The sequence below is a fragment of the Rutilus rutilus genome, assembly GCF_951802725.1.
Source record: "Rutilus rutilus genome assembly, chromosome: 19".
Lineage (NCBI taxonomy): Eukaryota > Metazoa > Chordata > Actinopteri > Cypriniformes > Leuciscidae > Rutilus > Rutilus rutilus.
This window is the reverse complement of record NC_140232.1, coordinates 7,672,183-7,694,735: the sequence shown is the minus strand read 5'-3', so window position 1 is coordinate 7,694,735 and position 22,553 is coordinate 7,672,183. Positions and strand designations below refer to the sequence as shown.

At 36.8% G+C, this 22,553-nt stretch overlaps 1 protein-coding gene across 2 annotated transcripts in view; it reads right to left on the bottom strand.

Moving 5' to 3' along the window:
- Positions 1-2,034: 2,034 nt before the first annotated feature.
- Positions 2,035-22,553, bottom strand: part of mfn2 (mitofusin 2) — a 30,586-nt gene continuing 10,067 nt past the window's right edge. For both annotated transcript variants that reach the window (XM_084390336.1, XM_084390335.1), the window contains exons 4-18: positions 21,538-21,700; positions 14,203-14,327; positions 13,765-13,873; positions 13,361-13,468; positions 12,926-13,079; positions 12,189-12,256; positions 11,980-12,101; positions 9,888-10,014; positions 9,217-9,321; positions 8,801-8,903; positions 8,500-8,720; positions 7,431-7,586; positions 6,540-6,736; positions 5,578-5,712; positions 2,035-3,428 (exon numbers count right to left, since the gene is read on the bottom strand). In XM_084390336.1, the coding sequence (XP_084246462.1) occupies positions 3,359-3,428; positions 5,578-5,712; positions 6,540-6,736; positions 7,431-7,586; positions 8,500-8,720; positions 8,801-8,903; positions 9,217-9,321; positions 9,888-10,014; positions 11,980-12,101; positions 12,189-12,256; positions 12,926-13,079; positions 13,361-13,468; positions 13,765-13,873; positions 14,203-14,327; positions 21,538-21,700 (1,963 nt within the window). In that variant the 3' untranslated portion in view covers positions 2,035-3,358. The remainder of the gene's footprint in view (positions 3,429-5,577; positions 5,713-6,539; positions 6,737-7,430; positions 7,587-8,499; positions 8,721-8,800; positions 8,904-9,216; positions 9,322-9,887; positions 10,015-11,979; positions 12,102-12,188; positions 12,257-12,925; positions 13,080-13,360; positions 13,469-13,764; positions 13,874-14,202; positions 14,328-21,537; positions 21,701-22,553) is intronic.

The window sequence follows — 22,553 nt, the reverse complement described above, 5'->3', positions numbered from 1 at the left end:
AATGCATTGTATGGAATCAATAGTCTACCACGGTTTACAACAAACAACTAACCTCAAAGAACACAACTTTCATGAATTGCTCAGTGTCCCACTTGTTTAAATAAACGAATAAATTATTTTAATATGCATATTAGTATTGCACATGCTAATTTTATGAGTAAAACGGGATTTCCTCTGGAACACTAATGTCAAGATTTGATTTAGCTGTGTTTGCATGGTGAGCGGTGCATTTCACTCTGAAATGTGAGGCTTTGTCGCCCTCTTTTGGTGAGACAGGGGAAATCCACCTCTCAGCTATAACTGTTACTGGACATGCGATATTATCATAGCCTACTGTAGGCTAATTATAGATTATTAATATATTAGCTAATTAGACTATATTTGATCGCGATTTGGGGAACATAATCAGAATATACAATCAAAATAATGGAGCATTTAAAAAGTTTAAAAACCACAGGAAAATCCCACACTTTTTACTGGTCAGGTGTGAAATTTGTGTGTGTGTGTGTTAACCATTTAATTCCTGTCCTTTTTTGAAAGGCTCTAAAACTAAAGAAAGGCAGCGAAAAGATGGTGTTAGACAGAGAGGGACTGGAATAATATGTCCTGTTGTGCTTCAGTGGCATTCTGGGTAGCCAAAAATATGATTGAGCTGCTAATTTAGCTGTTATGGGCCCTTTCCCCCATGACGCTAATGATAATTAACATGCAAATGAGCTCAGGGATGTGAGGTAGAAGGCAGCAGTGCTTCGTTCATTAAGGCCTTAATTACTGTTTGAAAACTGAAACATCAGGGTTATAAATTGAGTTTTTTCATGCAATGGGTCGGATAATAATTAGGGCTTGGACATGCTCTTAGAAGTCTTGTTTTGGAGCCTTGAAAAGTTTTGCTTTTGTGTAACATGTTACAAGTAAAAAAGTGTGTACAAATTAATCGTCGTGTTTTGTCCATTTTTTACCGATCTCGATGCTCACTGCCCAATGAGACTTTTGAGTAGGCTACCCCAGATATTAAAACTTTATTCTAGTTTTCAAAAATGTTTTTAAATGGCAGAACTCTCTTAATTTGATTAATTAAACAACAAATTGCAACTTTCAGCCTTGGCATATTAATGTATAACTTAAGGGACTTTTAATTAGTTTCCTTTAATTAACTAGCACATTAAAATGTATTGCGCCTGTCATAGAGTGAAGTCATTGTACCATTTTCATAATATATGATCATGGATTTTAATTCCATAATATGCATCAACTGTAGCCATGGTAGCATATCTACTGGTGAAGAAAGAAAAAAAAATTCCTAAAACATCTCAAAATCTTCATATCTGTACAACAGCTGAAGTGTAATTAAAATAAATTATGTTTGCACTTTACTTTACAGTACATGCTACCTATAGGAAAAGACTGGGTAATGTAAGGTAACTACATAGGTTACGCTTAGGTTTAGTGGTAGGATCAGGGTTAATATTACCAAGTTATTGTAATTAATAAGTATATAATGCGGAACAGGACTGTAAAATAAAGTGCTACCAAAAGCACTTTGTCACCACATGTTATTTAAGCATTTGGTGACAGAGATTTCTCATCAGAATCATGTCAGAATGTAAGTAGAAACATGTTGGATAGTTTTCATGAATTTTAGATGGTTTCATACTTACAAAAAGATACAAAACATAAAAATCATACATCGACGACAATATACAGTGTACATTGATTGATGTGGACTATTTTAATCGCCTTTAAGATGTATTAATTTCCATATTTTTATATATATATATTATTTTCATTTTTTTAATTCTCTAATATTTGTAAGTTTTCCAGGATTGTGGAAACCCTGACTGTTAATGGGCATATTAGTCATTCAGTAGAAACAAAATTGAAAAACTGTTGGATGTGTGTGTAAATAAATAGGTTATTATATATTAATATGAACTGCAAAAAACTTTCCCCAATTTAACATTTTTATTGGCCATTAAAAGAACAGCCACTCATGTTTCTTTAAGCATCGTTTTAGAAAGAAAATTCAGGCTATCGTTCATTGTTCAACAGCGTCACTTTATTATTTCCTCTAACAGTAATAGTGAATGACAATAAATTACAACGGTCTGCATGCTCATCTATACATTAATACATAAGCTCAGTGTACCATTCTCTTTCTAATCAACCTGCTGGAAATAAAGACAAAAAGCAGCAAAATATAAAGTGCACATCACAAGAGCTCTCCAGATTACATTCTTCAACACTTGGCACACATCATAAAACAGGTTACCATACATAAGTGAGCGAATAACGTGTTAGTAATGGATCACACACATTGACAGTCTGATCAGATTCCAGATGTGGACGGCAGAGGCGGAATACATGTATGATGAATTTGTAATTCTATGCTTAGCTTAACTGGTGTCCAGGTTTACATAAAGCAAGTTTTTCTCTCCAGTTCATAAATACCATTTTATACTAATATTCATTTATCCCATATTGCTAGTAAATGATCTGAACAAACAAATGATTTGCAGTTATGAGGGGAAAAGATCGAAGAGGCACCAAAATATTGCTGATTTCATCAAGTCACATTTCTCACACAAAAAAAATACTTTAAAAAAAAAGAAATACTATTTATACCTTCTTTTGCAGGCAGAGTTGTCTAGAAAATGGGCATATATTCAAAACAATTCATTTTTTGAAAATGTTGCCAAAAGTGTCAGCCAGATCAAGACATTTAGAACAGGGTGACAAAAATCAAACTTATAATTTATGTGTAATTCAGGATGACACTGACAGTACTCAGCTTTCATTTTCACTGATTTCCAAGTGTCATCAACCTCCTTACAGCATCCCTGTGACAATCCGCCACACACTATCAAAGACTCAGATCTCAGACCGAGTGGAATGGAGACACTGCATTACGCTTGCTTAACGTTACATGCGTCAAACCTTGCAGAGTTGTGACGAATTCCACGTTAAGTTCATGGCCTTACAACACACTGTCAGACTAAATACAAGGCACGCGAGAGACCGTTTCAAATGGACGTCTCACTTTTTGCAACTTGTGGCATGCCAAGAAAATCTGTATGGGAATCTATATAACACAATCTACAAAGAGATCAACCACTTTACACGACCTCATGTCAAGAATAAATAATTAACCCTGTATTAAATACAAAAGAAAGAGTTTGTACAAAAACAAAAGGGAGCTCTCTTTAAAGTGGCGCATGTCACTACTCTCAAAGGCAAAAAACTGACAAACAAACATGAATGACCAATATTTGGTATGCTCAAATAAATGGTTGAAAGCATGTCTTAGTGTTAGAGATTAAAAGTGCAGCAGTGGGGAGACGAGCTGCTGTCGGTTCACTCTCTATCGACCTTGCTGAAGGTACTGCTGGGTAAACATGTTTAGTTCACTGTCCAACCAGCCAGCTTTATTCCTGTCGAACAAATCACACGTTAAGAAAAGTCAAATGAACAAACATGAATAACTGAAATGATTTTAATGTGCTTTATTCTTGCTAATTATTTCTGTTTAGTTGGAATGGTTCCTCGATGCATTTCAAGCGTTTGGGGTTGATATACGATTTTTTTTAAATGTCTTTGAAAGAAGTCTAGTCACACTTTATATTAGGTGTCTTTAAAGCGTAACTCAAGCCAAAATGCAACCTAGGATCTTTTTTGTTAATCTACCCGAGGCAAACTTTCGTTAAAAAGCATAATTAGAATGGAAACGCCACTTTTAAGTTTGACCGTATATTCGTTTTAGGTTAAAATGCCTTGTGAATGGGAGTGCTTGGGGAACTTCTATGATAGCATAAAAAATCGATATTTTTAAAACACTAAGAAGGCACGACACAACATGAAACTGCTTGAAGTATCACCAGGGGCTCTACACATGAACTCCAGCATTGAGAACATTTTTTGTGTACACAGAGTTTACTAAAAAAAACGATTTTGAACGACTCACTGTCTCTGTGTCCGCCGGCATTTTGTCAGTCAAAAATAGTCGATCTCCAAATGCAACGTAACAGGGAGGAGAGTAAAGATGGAAAGCTCCTAAAGCTTAGTTCCATATAAATTCACGGATAATTTGTTGTTTTGTCGTTAGTGAAAATCAATATTGACCTTGTATTTGAAAAAGGATCCTCATATAAGAAACAATACTAAAATTCAGAGTCAGTTCATTCACATTCGGAGATCGACTATTTTTGACTGTCAAAATGCTGGCGGACACAGCTGCAGTGAGTTGTTCAAAATCTTTCTTTTTAGTAAACTCCGTGTACACAATGTTCTCAATGCTGGAGTTCATGTGTAGAGCCCCTGGTGATACTTCAAGCAGTTTCATGTTGTGTCGTGCCTTCTTAGTGTTTTAAAAATAGCAATTTTTGATGCCATCACAGAAGTGCCCCATGCACTCCCATTCAAAAGCACTCCCATTTGACCGAAAACGAAAATATGGTCAAACTTAAGTGGCGTTTCCATTCTAATTATGCTTTTAAACGAAAGTTCGCCTGGGGTAGATTAACAAAAAGACCCTAGGTTGCATTTTGGCGAGAGTTACCCTTTAACTACTATGTACTTCCATAAAAAAAAAAAGTAACACTTTATAATAAGTATACAGTAATAAAGTACTTACAAATCATTAACAAACTATTAGTTTATAGTTAATTCATAGTTAATATGTTTTAGACTCTTCACTGTTAAAGGAGAACTTGGTAACTTTTTTAACGTAATAAAACTGTCTAGAAATCATTTGGATGGTTAAACAACCTGTTCTGGTGATATTGGTGACTTTCCCCGCTCCCCCCAGCGTTCCCAGGCGGAAAACCAACCTTGCAACTTGGGGACTACCGTCCCGGCAAGATAGAAATTGGAAGTCTCGTGAGAAGCGAGAACGAGAATGAGAACGAGCGCGAAACACAAATTGCTTTACGGCAATTCGACATAAACACACACGCATGTATGATGTATTACCAGATTACCCACCTCGGTAGACATAGCTCCACACGATACAGTTGGCTTGCTCTGATCAAAACAAACGCACATGAGCAGCGGTAGAGAGGGGGAGGAGGCCGCCGCAAGTGAGTTTTTTACGACCGTGTTGTGAAATATACGCCCCCCCACAGCTGTAGGGGGAGCTCGTGGGGAAAACATGCGACAACAAAAGGGAAAATCAGCGAAGAAGTGAGTAGAGTTCGCTAGAGTTACCGAGTTCTCCTTTGATATATTAATAGGCTATATACAAATAGTGAGTTCTTCATTCATTATTTAATTAATTAGCTTCAAAACATGCAGCGCATATTTATATAATTTATTCCTATGATGGCAAAGCTGGTTTTCAGCAGTCATTACTCCAGATTTCAGGATTATTTGATGAATATGTTTGTAATATCACTTTTGATCAAATTAAAATCAGTGTATTCTTTTTTTTTTTTATGTTATCGACCCCAAACTTTTGAACTGTAGTGTATATGTTGTCTCAGTATAATAAGATCCATTCATGAACAAGATTACAAATAAACTAAGTCCACTGCTGCTAAACATAAAACACATTACAGTTAATGAACATGTCCCACACACTCTCACCTGAGCAGTTTAGCTTTACTCTGCAGGGAGTCCAGCTGTTGGATCTTGCTGTTCAGATCCCGGATTTCATCCTCCAGCTGCTGTCTGGTCACGTCCACCTGCTGACACAGCTGAGAGAAGGTGCTGGCCAGCTCCCTGTGTCAAACAACGGTTGGGTTTTGTAATAAAGCAGGTTGGATTCAACAACGTTTAAAAAACGCATTTCTCTGAACACAACTACAGAAAGCAAATCTCTTTAAAAAAAATAAGTACTTCATAAATTGTTCATATTTTAATTTTCTCCACCAGAGGGCAGTAGTGAAGAAGTGTTCAAGTGCCAGTGCTTGTAGAATTCTCTGAATAACACAACATTTGGACTAACATCACGGTTCAGATTAACTCTAGTTTTATCAATCAACCTACACTCAGAATTATACTGGACTAAAAGGCTTTGTTTGAATTGAAAAAGACTTTCACACACCATGTAAGACATCTATTTTACTATCTTACATGATGGGATTTCTTTGTTTGATGGATATACACTACTATTCTAAAGTCTGAGGTCAGTATTTCTTTTCTGGAAGAAATTAATAATTTTACTCAACATCACAGCAAGATTAATTAAATTGATCAAAAGTGACAGTAAAGACATTAAATGCTTGATCATTCTTTTCATGTGTTTTCACGTGTTTATATATATATATATATAATAGATAGATAGATAGATAGATAGATATAGATAGATAGATATAGAACAGTGTGTTTACTGTATTTTTGATCAGACAAATGTTGCATTACTGAGCACAACAGACCTCTTTCAGAAACAAAAAAATCTTACTGACCCCAAATTTTATAATATTCCAATTTTAGGGTAATTAATAAAAATAAAAATAAATAGTTGATTTGACCACTTCTGGTACATAATTTATAAACCGATTTGACACGACACTTCTTTGCTGCAGCAGAGGTAGATTGAGACTCACTGCTGAACCTGATGGCTGCAGTTGGACCCCGTGTAGCTGACGATGAGCTGTAGTTTCTCGCTGGCGTAGTCCACAAACTGTCTTTTAAACGCTCTCTCTTTGGCCCTAGTGGTCCATGTGAGTCTCTCATACACGTACAGCAGGCCATAGAGACCCACAGACAGAGCAATGAGCCTCCAGCCCACTGCTTTCCAGATCTGAGACAGAAAGACAATCACACGTCCATTTCAGCAAATACTACAACAATTATAATGACTGAAGTTATTAGACAAGCAGATGACATGAGGGTGAAGAAATAATGGCAAAATATCCGTTTGCAGGTTAACTATACAAAACAGTTCAAAAGATTGAAGATTGAAGTCCCTTATGCTCACCACAGCTGCATTTATTGAATCACACATACAATAAAAACAGGAATATTGTGAAATATTATTACAATCTAAAATAAATCTTTTCTATTTGAATATATTTTAAAATGTAATTTATTCCTGTGATGCACAACTGAATTTTCAGCATCATTACTCCAGTGTCACATGACCCTTCTAATATGCTGATTTGCTACTCAAGAAGCATTTCTTATTTTCACTGTTAAAAAACAGCTGCTTAATACTGTTGTCTTAACAGTGCAAACTGCTATTTCCCCCAGGTTCTCAGGCATGTGATCAGCTAAAGACAAAAAAGTAGGAAAAACCCCAACCCAACCTAAAAGTCAGTATCGGACTTCTTCTAAATATATTAAAATAGAAAACAGTTATTTTAAATTGTACTTACATTTCACAATATGACCGGTTTTACTGTATTTTTGATCAAATAATGCAGCCTTGGTGGCAGTGTATATATTGTAGGAACACATACATTTTGGTGTGTTTGAGATATTTGGTATGCTCTTACCACTCCTCCAACAACTATAATGCCCATTGATGTCCGAGAGGTGAGTGATGCCAATCCTGTTACCATAGAAACCATAAGCTCTTCCTGGGTCATGGATCCTTGAGGGAAAGGAGGCATACTGGTGCTGACCGGAGTGATGGCCAGGGGTCTGGGAACCTGTCAACACAACACACATCTCTATCAATTAGAATCAAAGCACGGGTGAACACACATCAATGCGATATGGACAAAAAGACTGCTATTTAAAAATGTGAAGTCTGCATGTTCTGTGAGTTTCAGAGTGAATAAGCAGTGCAGTCTCATCTACTACAGATACTCAAGCATGTGACACTCGTGGTGTTTTCAGTGTCTGTCATCTCGCTATATGAGGGCATGAACACATGAACTTTATCTCCAAAGCTGCTCTGAGAGTTCACAGTATTTCACCACTTCATTTGATTAAAAAAAACTATCATCATAACTAGGGGTGTGACGAGACACTTATGTCACGAGACGAGACACGAGATTGGGTTCACGAGAATGAGACGAGATTTTTGCACAATATTTGATAGAAATCCTCAATGACATTCATGACTGGAAAAATAGTCTGCAGGTGCATTTTGAAATGTTTTAACTAATAATCTTCTAATGAATGTCATTTCAGCTCTACTTTATGAGTATGAATTATCAAATGCATTAAAAGACAACAATATACAAGCACTGTAAAAGGTTTTGCCACAAACTCAACTGACTGGCTTTTCTCCTGTATGATTTCACATGAGTCACTCACTGAACATTTATGAGCTTCCAGAACTTCTGATTGAGGCCGTGTGTGACCTCCTACTTAAACACCTTTCCACAAATTGAAAATAAAAACAGTATAAATAACAAAAATAAACAGTTTTCTCTTATCAGACGCTTAGACTCTGACGAATCCTCCGCGATCAGTAAACTGTGATTCCTGCTAATAAAAGGGCCCTATGAAATTTGGGATTTAAAAAAAAATATATACATTTCATAGCACGCCAAGGATGCTTTCGATGGAAAAATCTGAAAATTATTACAAAAGGACCAAAATTAACATGGTTACCTGGTCATTGTAGCCCATGAGGGCGCGGCGTGTGTTTTTGGGACCCAGGAAGCGGTTGACCAGCATGGTCCATCCCAGGGAGAAGTGAAAGCTGATGTCTTCCTGGAAGTCACTGCAGAGTTTGTCACAGTTGAGGTCGTAGCTGAGGGCGAAGCACTGCCTGGGCACAATCTTATCCACCTGCTCTCGAATGCCGATGGGCAGCAGAGGCTTCAGACCCTCTGGAACGATCACAAGCGTCTCGTTAACCTGCTGCTGTTACTGGTTGTTTGAAAGCTCACTGAATGAGAGAGATACTGACCTATCATTTCAGTCTGTGTGGTTTGCAGCGATGAAGTTATCGCACTGGAGCATCTCTCTGACATATTCCTGCCAAGACCTTCCTCTATGTGCCTGTGGAGCTCCTAAAATCAATAATTCCAGCAAAACATGACAAAAAAATTAAAAATTAGCTACCAAAGACAACACATTAACTACAAAATGAATACATTTTAAAAATCCTTAGATTAATCACTATTAACTGATTGTATCTGTATACAGCCCTATGTAAAACTGAAAGTAAACAAGGACAATGACATTTTTGGGAAGCTGGGGGATTTCCATGCGGAGAGTTACATGTTGACACTAAACATGAATCAACAGTAGATAAAGCAGCGTACAAATAAAGAGAAGACAAGGGTGGACAACTGGAGGAGGTCCAATTCAAGTCCAACTCACATTCTTGTATACTTTGAGCACCACTTGTGAAGGATGAAAGTCCATGTGGTAGTCATCCACTAGTACAGCCAGTCTCCGGATCTCCTCTGCCATAGCATTAGATACCTACACATCCAGATGAGCAGGTTCAAAGGTGGAAACAACCTTTCTTGCAAACTTGCAAATGCAAGTTTTACTATGCTTGCAACTTAAATTGTAAACAAAAATACATTTCTATGAACAACTATACTTCCAGTATAGTAGTACATTCATCACATTACCCCATCATTATAGTATATTAGACTATAGGATATTAGAGTGGATTTGTATGATGTGCCAAAAAAAGTCTGACATTATATGTATACATTTACATGAAGTTTAAATGTTTTATTTCAGCCAAACTAAAACAAAAATTTGTTCTTTAAAAATGTCATGGAACCGATTAAGTCCAACTGAAATAGCTGATTTTTGAAATCTGATATTTGCAACGCCCAAAGTACATTTTGTTTTTAATGCATACACTAGGGTATGTGTACATTGCACTAATGCACGGTAAGTGCATACTGTACACACACAGCCCAATCTTTCTAACTTTGTATACTCTGTTTGCTCAGGTCTGAAAGGCAAAACAGAGACACATTAGACTTTAGCTAACATTTCTGAAAAAGACAGAAAAAACAAGCGAGCATCACCTGTTTCTCGACCTCCTCTGTGATCTTTTTGATTTTGCTCTTGCAGTCCAGTGTGAGCAGATCCAGCTGTTTATCGATGAACTCCAGCCTGTCCTCCCTCTCCTCCTTCATCTCTAAACAATGAATCCTGAACAACACACAAGAAATCATTATACTAAACATTCATTTCAGTCTATGCATAGTCAACTATCATTCAAATATAACAAACCAAATTCTTTTTAATAATACTATCTAAGAATGTTAGCTTGATTCCTGATCACTGTATCCTTACCAAGTGTGATGGCAAGTAAACACACAACTCTACATTTTATTTTATTTTCCACATTGAATAGTCCTGTACAGACTGAAAACTCAATGGATTAAAATATATGGACTAATGGACTACACATTCTCTTTTTTTTATTGATTATTTAAAAAATGATCATGCAATTCGCTTCTTCACTTCATATTAATTTAACTAAATGGTTACAAATACACCTAGGTGATAATACAAATATTTTTTTTGTATTAGAGGACCATTTCAACCATTAATTCATTATATTTATATAGCGCTTTTCTGGGTACTCAAAGCGTTTTACATGGAAGGGGGAACCATTGTTGCTAATAGTCCAAATAATAATAATTAAAATATTAAGATATTTCCACATTGTTTTGGCACAAATGAACAAGAGAAATAATGGTTTATGACAATATACATTAACGCTGTTTTATAAAATAAATTGATACTTCATTTTAGCAAAAATTACAGTTAATACACTTACGTTACAAAAGATTAATATTTTATAATGTTCTGCCTATCAAAGAATCCCGAAAAAGACGCTTTACCATTTTTTCCACACTTCATTAAGCAGCACAAGCATTTTCAACTGTGATAATAAAAATAACCAAATCAGCATATTAAAATGATTTCTGAAAGATCATGTGACACTAAAGACTGGAGTAATGATGCTGAAAATGTAGGATTTTAAAAAATATATATTTTTAAATAATTTTAAAGTGTAATATTTCACAATATTACCGTATTTGACTGTATTTTCATCAAACAAATGCAACCTTTGTGAACATAAGAATCTTCTTTCCACAACTTAAAAAAATCTTACCAATCCAAAACTTTTAAACAGTAGTGTTTATAATGAAAATATTTTATTTTTATACACAAAATATATCAATATATCGTCAAACACATCTATTCATCTACAAATATCAGTTTCGTTTGATTCAACCAATTAATTCTGTTCATTTGAAAAAAAGATATTTGAAATTATTCTGAGAAAAGAATCTCATAGTTCAATTGCGAGACGAGGAAGGACCACAACACCAGTCTAAATGTGATGTCTTTAAGAAATTTAAAGGCCAAGTAAAAAGCTCATAAAAATCACTGCAAAATTTTAATTTATATCGCCAGATAAAAAGCAAGTAAGTTGGGGATATTAGCGATGTGCACGAGTACTCGAGTACTGGGACGTGACAGCGACAACTGATCAAGAAAATGATGATCGCTGTGACTTTAAAACATACATTTCTTTTTTTTCTGATTGGTTACTGCGGCATAATGGGCGGTACCTGAGGTCTGATTGGTTAGCGTTAGGACAGCATGCCGTGCATTTGCGTCCTTTTGTGCAGATACAAGTTGTAATGTTACGTTTATGTTGTGTATCAAGGATATTTGATTAATCTCATTTAGGATGTGTCATAGAACAGGCTTCAGATTACTGTTGTTCATTCACTCTTCAGCTTCACCTTTCTTTTTCAAAAATATTGATAATCTAGCAGTGCATATTTTGATAGGGACGTAATATTTTTACTTACATTAACATTAACGTAACGGTTTTAATTAAAATATTTTGCCATTATTATCGCCATGACGGACACGCCACACCCCTATCTATCAGTACTCGAAATGAAAAAATTAATAAAAATACCCATCCCTACTGGATATCATCACTAATTTCAAAATCTGACTCTACTATTTATATCACTTCCTCAGATTGTAATAGCACAATCAGGCACTAAGCTAATGTCAATGTCACCATTGGATCAGTGTTTAGTGTGATGGATTACTGCTAAGAAAAGCAGGCGCCTTTGCGCTCACCTCTGCTCTTGAGCTGCAATGTGCACAGAGTCCATGATCAGACGCAGAGCTTCAGAAATCTGCTTGGCTCTCATTGTGTGCTGCTCAAACTTAGTCTTCACTGCTGACTGGGAGATGCACTCCTGTAAGCATACACGTATATATGACAGTCAGACAAACACACAGACACATTTAAACCAATCACACTCCCGAAACCCAACAACACTCACCTCAAAACGCCTTTCAAAGTTCTGAAACTCAAACATTCTCGCTTGAAAACCTTCAGCCAGAGCACCACCTGAAAATCCAACAAGAATGGCTTTACAGGGGTCATGTCATGGAAAAGAGGACTTTTCTTGCTCTTTCAAAATAAGAGTTTGATGCTTAAATGTACATATACATTAAAGTTTACAATGTTCACATGATCACATTAAAGAATATTTGACTCAACAACTGTAATGCAGTTTTTCCCAAAATGGGGGTTCGCAAAATCCTAGGCGTTCAATGATGAAAAAACGAATAATTATTAATTACATCAAATGAAACGCTCAAATAAATGGGGCTGCACAATTAATCGAAAACTGAAATCACAATATAGCTTAAAACGACTATCAAATCAAATGCTGAGATTTATTAAGACTTCAAGTTTTGAAGGCATAGATATTAGTATTATAACTATCAAAGTGTCAAATAAAAATGTTATTATAATATTATCTATTGAGTTTAATATTATTGGATTCCTTAAACACCAGTGTGAATGTACTGAGATTCTAGACTAAAGAGGTTCAAGTCCTCTTTAATGTCCATTTACATTATATCGCAGTTCAAATCGCATTACTGTATAGTGTTTTGTTGTGGAGCCCTAAATATAAAGAATTTTAAAATAAAAACATTCAAAAATACTTAATATTGTAAATACTTAACGTCTAAAGGGTTTTAGCTATAAAAAAGTTTGTAACAAATCTACCTGCTTCAGGCATTCCCTGGGCTTTCTGGACACGTGCCTGAAGAACTTCTTTAGCAGAGACGAAGAAGATCCGATCACTGGCCTGAGCGCGATCCACCACCCGCAGCTCATCCACTAAAAAACTAGAGCAGCGGTCCATGTGCTGCCGTCTCACCTGACAAACACACAAGTTTCCTTATTAAGAGTGCAAAAACACCATGTATCATTTACCCTTGGTTTAAAAAAACGCTACTAAAAGGTCCAATTTGTTTGCTTGATTTAATGTGTAAAACAGACATAAAAAACTTAAAGCTTCACCTTGTCCTTTATTTATAAAAAAAAAAAAAAAAAAAAAAAAATTCATGCTTACAGTATTAGGTTTAAATATCAGGGATGCTAACGGTTTAAACCATCTCAGGGTTAACAGACTAAGAGAATGTGTCATGTAAGTCCCACCTCTTCCATGTACTCGGGCTCGCTGGCTGAGGCGTCCCAGCGGTTGTTCAGGATGAAGATATTGGGACTGGAGAGACGCTCGTTCACTTTGTGAAAGAATGATTTTTCCTTTAAGAGGGCAGAGGGGAGACATATTTTAATAAGCTGACACCAGTGAGTCCACTATAAAATTACTTGACAACCTCACAAAGACTGGAGAAAAATAGAAGTTAATCATGTTAATCAGTCATATTTTGCACTGCAATAAAGATTTATACACACATCTTAACCACACATGAAATCAGTGCGAATACTACTGCACTTTATCTGTGTCCATAATGCTGTAATATATATAGAAAATATTGTGTGAAGCTTCTGCTCCCACATTTAATTAGCCTTAGAACTGAAGTTCGTATTAAACTCACCGTTTGCATTAAAGTTGACTCTGAATTGGCCACCAGCACAAAAACGTCAGCGTCAAGGCAGAATTTGTCAATCCAGCTGTCCAACTCTGTTGTGACATCGATGCCAGGGCTTGAAGAGGAAGATTTCATAAAAGTTTCAGAAAGACAGATATTACTAATGTGACTTCTTATGCACTAAATTAGTTATATAATGCAGTAGGCTTATAATGCCATTGCATTGGTATCCTTAAACATCATATTTATATTAAAAAAAGGATCCAGCAAAGCAAATTTAATAAATAAATATATGCTAACAAAGTTGAATATGTGCAGAAATGAACGATCTTAAAATCACAACAGGCAATGTATTATGTTAAATTACGACATTTCTGATAATACATTATTTCCTAAAAATATGTCAGTATGTCTCAGGCCTCACAGCCGAACTGTCCGGTTTACCTGTCCACAAGTACCAGGTCATCCCGTAGCAATGCACACTTTGCTTTAGGCCACATGACACACACAAGACTGCCTGCATCCAAATCCTCATCCTGATGTAATGCATGGGCCAACTGGTTCACCGTCTGCCAACACACACACACATGTACACACACACATTAGCATTAGTTTTAATCAGACTTTTTTTTAAATGAACTGAAATTTAAGGAGTCCTGTCATGGAAAACATTATTTTACTCACTCTTTTCAAATACACATGACATACTGTGCAGAAGTCACAAGCACAGAGGTTAGCCAATCAAAACAGAGGTCCCTAGATACAAAGCGAGTGAGCAAGAGGGAGATTTGAAGAAAGACTAGAAAGAGAGATGGCTGAGAGACATTACAAAAGAGAAAAGGTCAGAGGAATATTAGTGGAAAAAAAGGGGTTATGATCAGGCAAGAGCTTTTGGAGCCGTGTTAATATTAGAAAAGCTTTCGAGCATTAGAGAGACCAAAACAGGAAGGCCTGAAATCAGATGCTGAGGTTTTGCTGTTTCTGCTCCATGCGAGTAACATGGTTTTACTGTTTCACAGAACCAAGATATGCTGTTGTTGAAATGTTAGCTTCAGTAACAGGACTTGAGTGTCATTGTTTGTCCAGATCTGTGTGTTGCTGGCGACTAACAAAGAACTCTTACTTGCATACTCTTGTGTAGTGCATGCTCATTTTTTGTTCTTCCTTGTCATTTGTTCATTATCTTCGCTTTACTTTTCGTGAAGCATTATTTTGCTTCGCTTCAGTTATGATAAAGAGACATCCAATCTTGCATTGTGTGTTCATGCATTTTGGGGGCGGAGCATTGAAGGGAGGAGTGTGTGTTTGTTTCGCTTACTGCACCTTTAAAGGGAGGCACAATTCTCAAATAACTTAGAGCCACAACATCTCAGAGCTGTGCTTTAGTGTACTGACAGTCAAGCACTGTAAAACCCCTCTTTAAAAAGTTTACAAACAGCTTGCGCCAGCGCAAACAATCTTTTGGCGTCAGGATTGACTAAAGACAGTGAAAAAGAGCACTGAAAAGGTGTGGACAGTTAATTTTGCGGCTGACCTTATTGCATAATGCATTCACGCTACTTTAGCCTGTTGTCTCTTCATTCATCTCATTTAAAGCGGAATGCACAGGTGTACCTCTGAGGTGTTGTGGAGAGTATTTTCTGGAGTCTGTTGCCGATTCTTTACTAAGGTGATACATTTTTTGTTTTGTTTAGCAGTTTACAGCATTAAAGTTAGATTTTATTTCTTATTATTTCATGTAATGATAATAATGAGATCAAATGGCTGGTTGGTTCTGTAACAATCAGTGGAAGTTACCTCACTTCCTGTCAGTGTTTGTCCATGTTACACACCTTGTTGCAAACCTGCTGATTCCGGTTTGCAAGTGAATGGAGAAGGGGAAACTCCTAGGTAATAAAACAAACAAATCCGGCAAAGCTTCATCCAGCAATAAAAGCTAAACTAAAGCTTATCATAGTCGCAGCTTTGGGGCGACACATGGTTTGATGCCATGTGCATTATTCTCATCTCTACGTTTAAATGCAAGAATTAAAATAAATAAATCTTTGCTGTGAACATTCGTCTAATTGTGTCTTTCTCCTTTTCATGCACCTCTGATAAACTGGCAAGTACAGTGACATGCTCATTCCCAGCATTCTTCTACAGTGAACAATGTGCTTTTAGGTATAGCATGCACGTTTCCTCAGCCCTGTAATATATCAATGCAGAGGAAAGGTCATGAGACGAGTCTTAAATGACAAAAACGTGCAACCTTGTGACAGCTGGCAGGAAAAGGCCCCTGACCCATGTGGGTTTAATTATAGACTGGAGCTCATGTACAGTCAGCCAAGATCTAGAGACATTAATTTAGCACAACACAAGTTGTTGCCGTATTGCCCATCACAGACCACATCTGCTCATTGTTTTCCAATTTTATCACATAGTATGGTACAAAAACTGAAGCACAATATATTAATGACAGTATCAGTATTGCCATTTACATGTCTAAATGAGGTAACATGCATGCATAAAAGGGAGTAATGTACAAAAAAAAGCTTGCACAACCATAACTTATATTTCTTTTTTAAATAATTCCAAATTGAAAAAATGTTTTAGAGTAACAAGTAAACTTTAATGTTTTATTTTTTCTAAAAAAAAAATAATTTTTTTTATTCTCATTTTTGCTGATTTTCACAAACAAGTAGTTCACAATCAGTTCTCTCTAAATTATATCACACTTTTAGGCCGCATTTACACTGCATGTCTTGATGCCCAATTCCGATTTGCTGACTATATCCAATTGTTTTGACGACCAGCTCACATCATCTTTTAAAAGTGACCCATATCCGATATCTGCATTTACCCTAAACAACACAAGGTAGACGCACTGACCCAGAATACTTAGGCCGAAAAGAAAGTAAAAATGGCGCCAGTTGCAATGGACACGGATGAAATTATAATACAAATTTTGCTTTCCGCACCATCTTTAAAGGTCAGCAAAACATTGGGTTGAGCCCTCATCCTCCATTGAAAAGAGTCATGTGATCGAGGTTTGTGTCCACCTGAGTTGACGTCATTCGCCACGTCACTTTTACAATGACGTACGACTCGCATTGACAGGAATATCCGATCTGTCCACTTACATGGCAGATGCAAATGCACGTATCTGATTCATATCAGATTTATTTCCACATATTTGAATGAGGCCTGAAACCGATCTGAGAATAACAGAATCAAAGTGCTTTTTTTCCTGCTTACACGTTCGTGGGTCATATCCGATCTGTGCCACGAGGGAGGAAAACATTGGAATTAGGGTCACTTGAACCATGTAAATGAAAAATATCAATATTATTTACCATTTTCATTAACAGTGAAAAATTGCCACAACATTAAAGGAACAAAATTCGAACAGTTAATTTACTTTTGATTATAGTCAAAGTAATTTCTCATCAACTGAATCTCTGCCTGTGATTACAAACTCTAAACGGGAGAATCAACTGTTTTATAAACTGATTTATAGAGTTTGATGTTAACATGTTAAATAATGCTGAGCGATCTCTATTTTTCCAAATTCTTAACAAAAACTCCAGCGTTAAGTGCAACGTTGAGTGCATTCTGACCTAAACGCATTTCTCGTCATTTCTGAGAGAACTGTTGCATCGTTAATGAAGCAACAGATGCCAAAAGCTCAGTTTTTGCTTTAACATTCTGTAGCGAATAACTGACATTAATAACTGACTCCTTCACCAGCACAACTCTCGTGCAAAGTTTGCAAACTGCTTGTGTGATATCCATGGGCTCACCTTTTGGGTGAAATGCTTCCTATGCGACGTGACATTTTTCTTTATCACCATCTTTGCTCGCAAAATGATAGAAAACGAACTAAGTAAATAATTAATTAAATAAATGAGTATATATACACACAAGTAAATGAATGATTCAATAGGTACACTTTTGAATCCCCCTCCTGATAATAGTGTGTATCGCCGATCTCACAGGCTGACGATAGACCGATATGACTATGGAGCATTGCACACAACACTAGTTGCAAGCATACACCAGAGAGTAAAGGATCACAAGTAATAAAGCTACAAGACTTGGGGAACTGTATGACCTTTGGCCAACTCTTGGGATGGAGTGCATTTGTTTAAGTCATCATTGTGTGTACATGCACTCAGGCAGGACAGAAATGGCCTCTTTCAGACACTGCGAAAAGCATTAAGAGAACGACTGTGTCCCACATCCTGAAGAGTGTATACACACACACACACACACACACACACAAAAGCATCTATCATCCAGATGCTATGTTCACAATGTCTGTAGGCTAACTGGACTAAATTTAGCTAGTAGCCATTGTTCTGTATGTTCAGTCAGGTGAAAACAAACCCCGACCAACGCCAACGGGTAACACACTGATCCGACAAAAAACCCAACAAACGTGTTTGTTGGCGTTTGTCTGTGCGACGTGAATTGGCCTTTATACTACGGTTCTGGTTCATTTATTGTTGTAGGCTGTAAGGACCTTTGCAATAAGTCAAATAAAGTGGCGAAGTGATATGGAACCGTCATGCGGTCGACAGACCTGGAACTACTTCATAGCTATGCGTTTACTGGAAAATAATTGCACTCCTTAGAATGTTGTCAACCAATCAAAATCAAGCATTCAACACCATTTTCATCCCATGCGCAGATGAAGAAAAGAACGCACAGATGAAACAATACAATAAATGCAGCCATGTTATCCTACATTCAGAAGAGAGTGCCTGATGTTTGGGAACGCAATCGTGCAAGACAGTTCTGGGAGTCCAGCTGGTTAATCCAATTATCCAGCCAGATGATCTGTTGAGGCAAAGTCACATGGATTTTGTTGCCAATCCAGGAATTGATTTGGTAAATGTGTTTCTATCATAGCTTATGTGCATGATTTTTATTTTTTTATTTTAAAGAGCTTGTTTTTTTATGCGCAATTTTATATTTTATGCACATCTTCACACTTCCATTCTTTCCAGTTTTTTTATGCGATATCATAAAATTCACACAAAAATGTGTGAATGGAAAATTAGCTATTGTTAGCTGCTGATATTATGCTTCATCTATTGTTGTGCAAATGTACAAGTCAACATGTTTCTTTGTTTTTCACCTATAAATTTAATTATTCTCATCTCTACGTTTAAATGCAAGAATTAAAATAAATAAATCTTTGCTGTGAACATTCGTCTAATTGTGTCTTTCTCCTTTTCATGCACCTCTGATAAACTGGCAAGTACAGTGACATGCTCATTCCCAGCATTCTTCTACAGTGAACAATGTGCTTTTAGGTATAGCATGCACGTTTCCTCAGCCCTGTAATATATCAATGCAGAGGAAAGGTCATGAGACGAGTCTTAAATGACAAAAACGTGCAACCTTGTGACAGCTGGCAGGAAAAGGCCCCTGACCCATGTGGGTTTAATTATAGACTGGAGCTCATGTACAGTCAGCCAAGATCTAGAGACATTAATTTAGCACAACACAAGTTGTTGCCGTATTGCCCATCACAGACCACATCTGCTCATTGTTTTCCAATTTTATCACATAGTATGGTACAAAAACTGAAGCACAATATATTAATGACAGTATCAGTATTGCCATTTACATGTCTAAATGAGGTAACATGCATGCATAAAAGGGAGTAATGTACAAAAAAAAGCTTGCACAACCATAACTTATATTTCTTTTTTAAATAATTCCAAATTGAAAAAATGTTTTAGAGTAACAAGTAAACTTTAATGTTTTATTTTTTCTAAAAAAAAAATAATTTTTTTTATTCTCATTTTTGCTGATTTTCACAAACAAGTAGTTCACAATCAGTTCTCTCTAAATTATATCACACTTTTAGGCCGCATTTACACTGCATGTCTTGATGCCCAATTCCGATTTGCTGACTATATCCAATTGTTTTGACGACCAGCTCACATCATCTTTTAAAAGTGACCCATATCCGATATCTGCATTTACCCTAAACAACACAAGGTAGACGCACTGACCCAGAATACTTAGGCCGAAAAGAAAGTAAAAATGGCGCCAGTTGCAATGGACACGGATGAAATTATAATACAAATTTTGCTTTCCGCACCATCTTTAAAGGTCAGCAAAACATTGGGTTGAGCCCTCATCCTCCATTGAAAAGAGTCATGTGATCGAGGTTTGTGTCCACCTGAGTTGACGTCATTCGCCACGTCACTTTTACAATGACGTACGACTCGCATTGACAGGAATATCCGATCTGTCCACTTACATGGCAGATGCAAATGCACGTATCTGATTCATATCAGATTTATTTCCACATATTTGAATGAGGCCTGAAACCGATCTGAGAATAACAGAATCAAAGTGCTTTTTTTCCTGCTTACACGTTCGTGGGTCATATCCGATCTGTGCCACGAGGGAGGAAAACATTGGAATTAGGGTCACTTGAACCATGTAAATGAAAAATATCAATATTATTTACCATTTTCATTAACAGTGAAAAATTGCCACAACATTAAAGGAACAAAATTCGAACAGTTAATTTACTTTTGATTATAGTCAAAGTAATTTCTCATCAACTGAATCTCTGCCTGTGATTACAAACTCTAAACGGGAGAATCAACTGTTTTATAAACTGATTTATAGAGTTTGATGTTAACATGTTAAATAATGCTGAGCGATCTCTATTTTTCCAAATTCTTAACAAAAACTCCAGCGTTAAGTGCAACGTTGAGTGCATTCTGACCTAAACGCATCTGATGGGTCATTGCATTGACAAAGTTTCAAGAACACGTTGTAAATAGAAACCATTGCTTCACAGAGGACTCACACGTACACCCTGGAGTGGCTTACTTTCTTCAGAAATTTAAGTTAAACTTTCAACATTATCGTGATATCACGACATTCCTTGATTTTATAATGTCAGCAAAATTATCACACTATGTACTAATATTTGATTTATCATTGAGCCCTATTGGTAAGCTAACAACACTCCAAAATTAAGTAGTGTGCATACAAAAAGGGCATACTAAATATACACTTCGATATAAAACAACATTTCTCTTGCCTCATTCACCACCATCTTGGATTTATTTTCTCATAAGCTACATTTACAATCACCCCAAAAAATCCATTGGTCAGTTAAAGCCTTCATGTAAACACTGAATGAGTCAGACTGAAAACGACAATTATACTCACGGAGAATAAAGTTTAGGGTTCATATGTACACAGAACTTTCAGAATCTGAAATTGGATTGGACTCATTCAGACTGACAAAAGTGAGTGCATCAAATACATACTGAGCTTGTCGTACCACAATTTGGACACTTGATGCTTCCTGATTAACTTGACACTTTATGACCAGCCTATGATACCTTAAGATGCTGCCTTCATAGACAGCTCAGAAGGTTTTGTAACTGAGCCTGTGTAGTGTACACTATAGGTTTACTCAGAATAAGTATATGGTTTCGGCTTTGTCAATATCGCAACACTACATGGCCACAATTTTAGTCTCAATGTTCATGAAATCTGTAAGAACACAAGTTTAGCTCTACAGCGTGTCTTCTCACTTGTCAGACTGAAGAGATTACACACCATCATTAACACCTCCAGTGAGCAAAGCTCATTTATGGCTGCTATGGGGAGATGCACTATGTTATGCAAGAGGCCAATTTACATTCCCCATCCCCAATCTGACTGAACATGTTAGACACACCCAAACACTCAAACAAAAGAGATCCAGAATCACTTAGGAATGGCTTTATGAAAATAAGAAGGAAAAGTTTTTACTTTAACACTCTTTCTTTCATCCGATCCTTCGGTAAGCAGGAATGCCTCATTGCCATCGGTGCCTTCCACCCGTAAGAAGCAGTTGGTGGTGTGTCCGATTCCAGATGGCAGCACTTTGTCCCAGAGCATGGCGTTAATGACGGAGCTCTTCCCGTTACTGGTTCTGTAAATGCAAAAGGTGTGACTTAACCCAAAGTAATTCAGTTTTGACATGAACGCTTAAGCTGATCAGCACAGTCCCAGGGCTCCGCACTAACATTTGAGAGCAGTAGCACTGGGGAGTGGGAGAATTTTTTATCATAAAGGTAATTTAATCATAAAATTACTTTTGTTTTGCATTAATAAGTGCAGTAACTAATAAAATCACATGTTTATTTCTTGGAAATACACATTTGACAGTCAAGCACTGTGCTTGAGTTGAGATGCAGATCAAATAAATTTGTAAAGAAAATTTCACAAGATCTAGCAGTGAAGTTATTAATACTGCGCCAAATTCAAACGCTTTCTCAACTGATCTCCCACCTCTGTGTAGTAACGTGTCGTGTGATCGAGAATGGATCGAGTAAACCTGTTCTGAGCCACAGACTGTAATATTCTGAGCTCGCGCTGTGCTGTAAAATATTGGTCTGAGCTTATAAACTGTCCGCGCTGCACAGCTCAAACGAGAAGCACGGTTTCATTTCGTTTGCCGTTTGATGTTTTTCATGTGCAGCAGAAATGGCAGCTCTTATTTGTAGACAACGTGGTGGTTACACCAATGCGACATCTAACAAAATGTAGTTGCACCGGCAAGAAACAAGGTCGCAAAATGCAACCATTTGGTTGCAGTCTGGAGCCCTACAGTCCGCTGATGTCTGCGTGCAGCCTGATTTTTGTGACCGCGTGTACTTGTGCAACAGCGCATGTGTGAGTGCAACTGCATCGGCATGGGGGGAAAAAAACCCAGCAGTGATTTCTTTTATTAATGTTATTTTCAAAGCTTTCAGTGTACTTTTACAATAAAAGGAACTTTATTA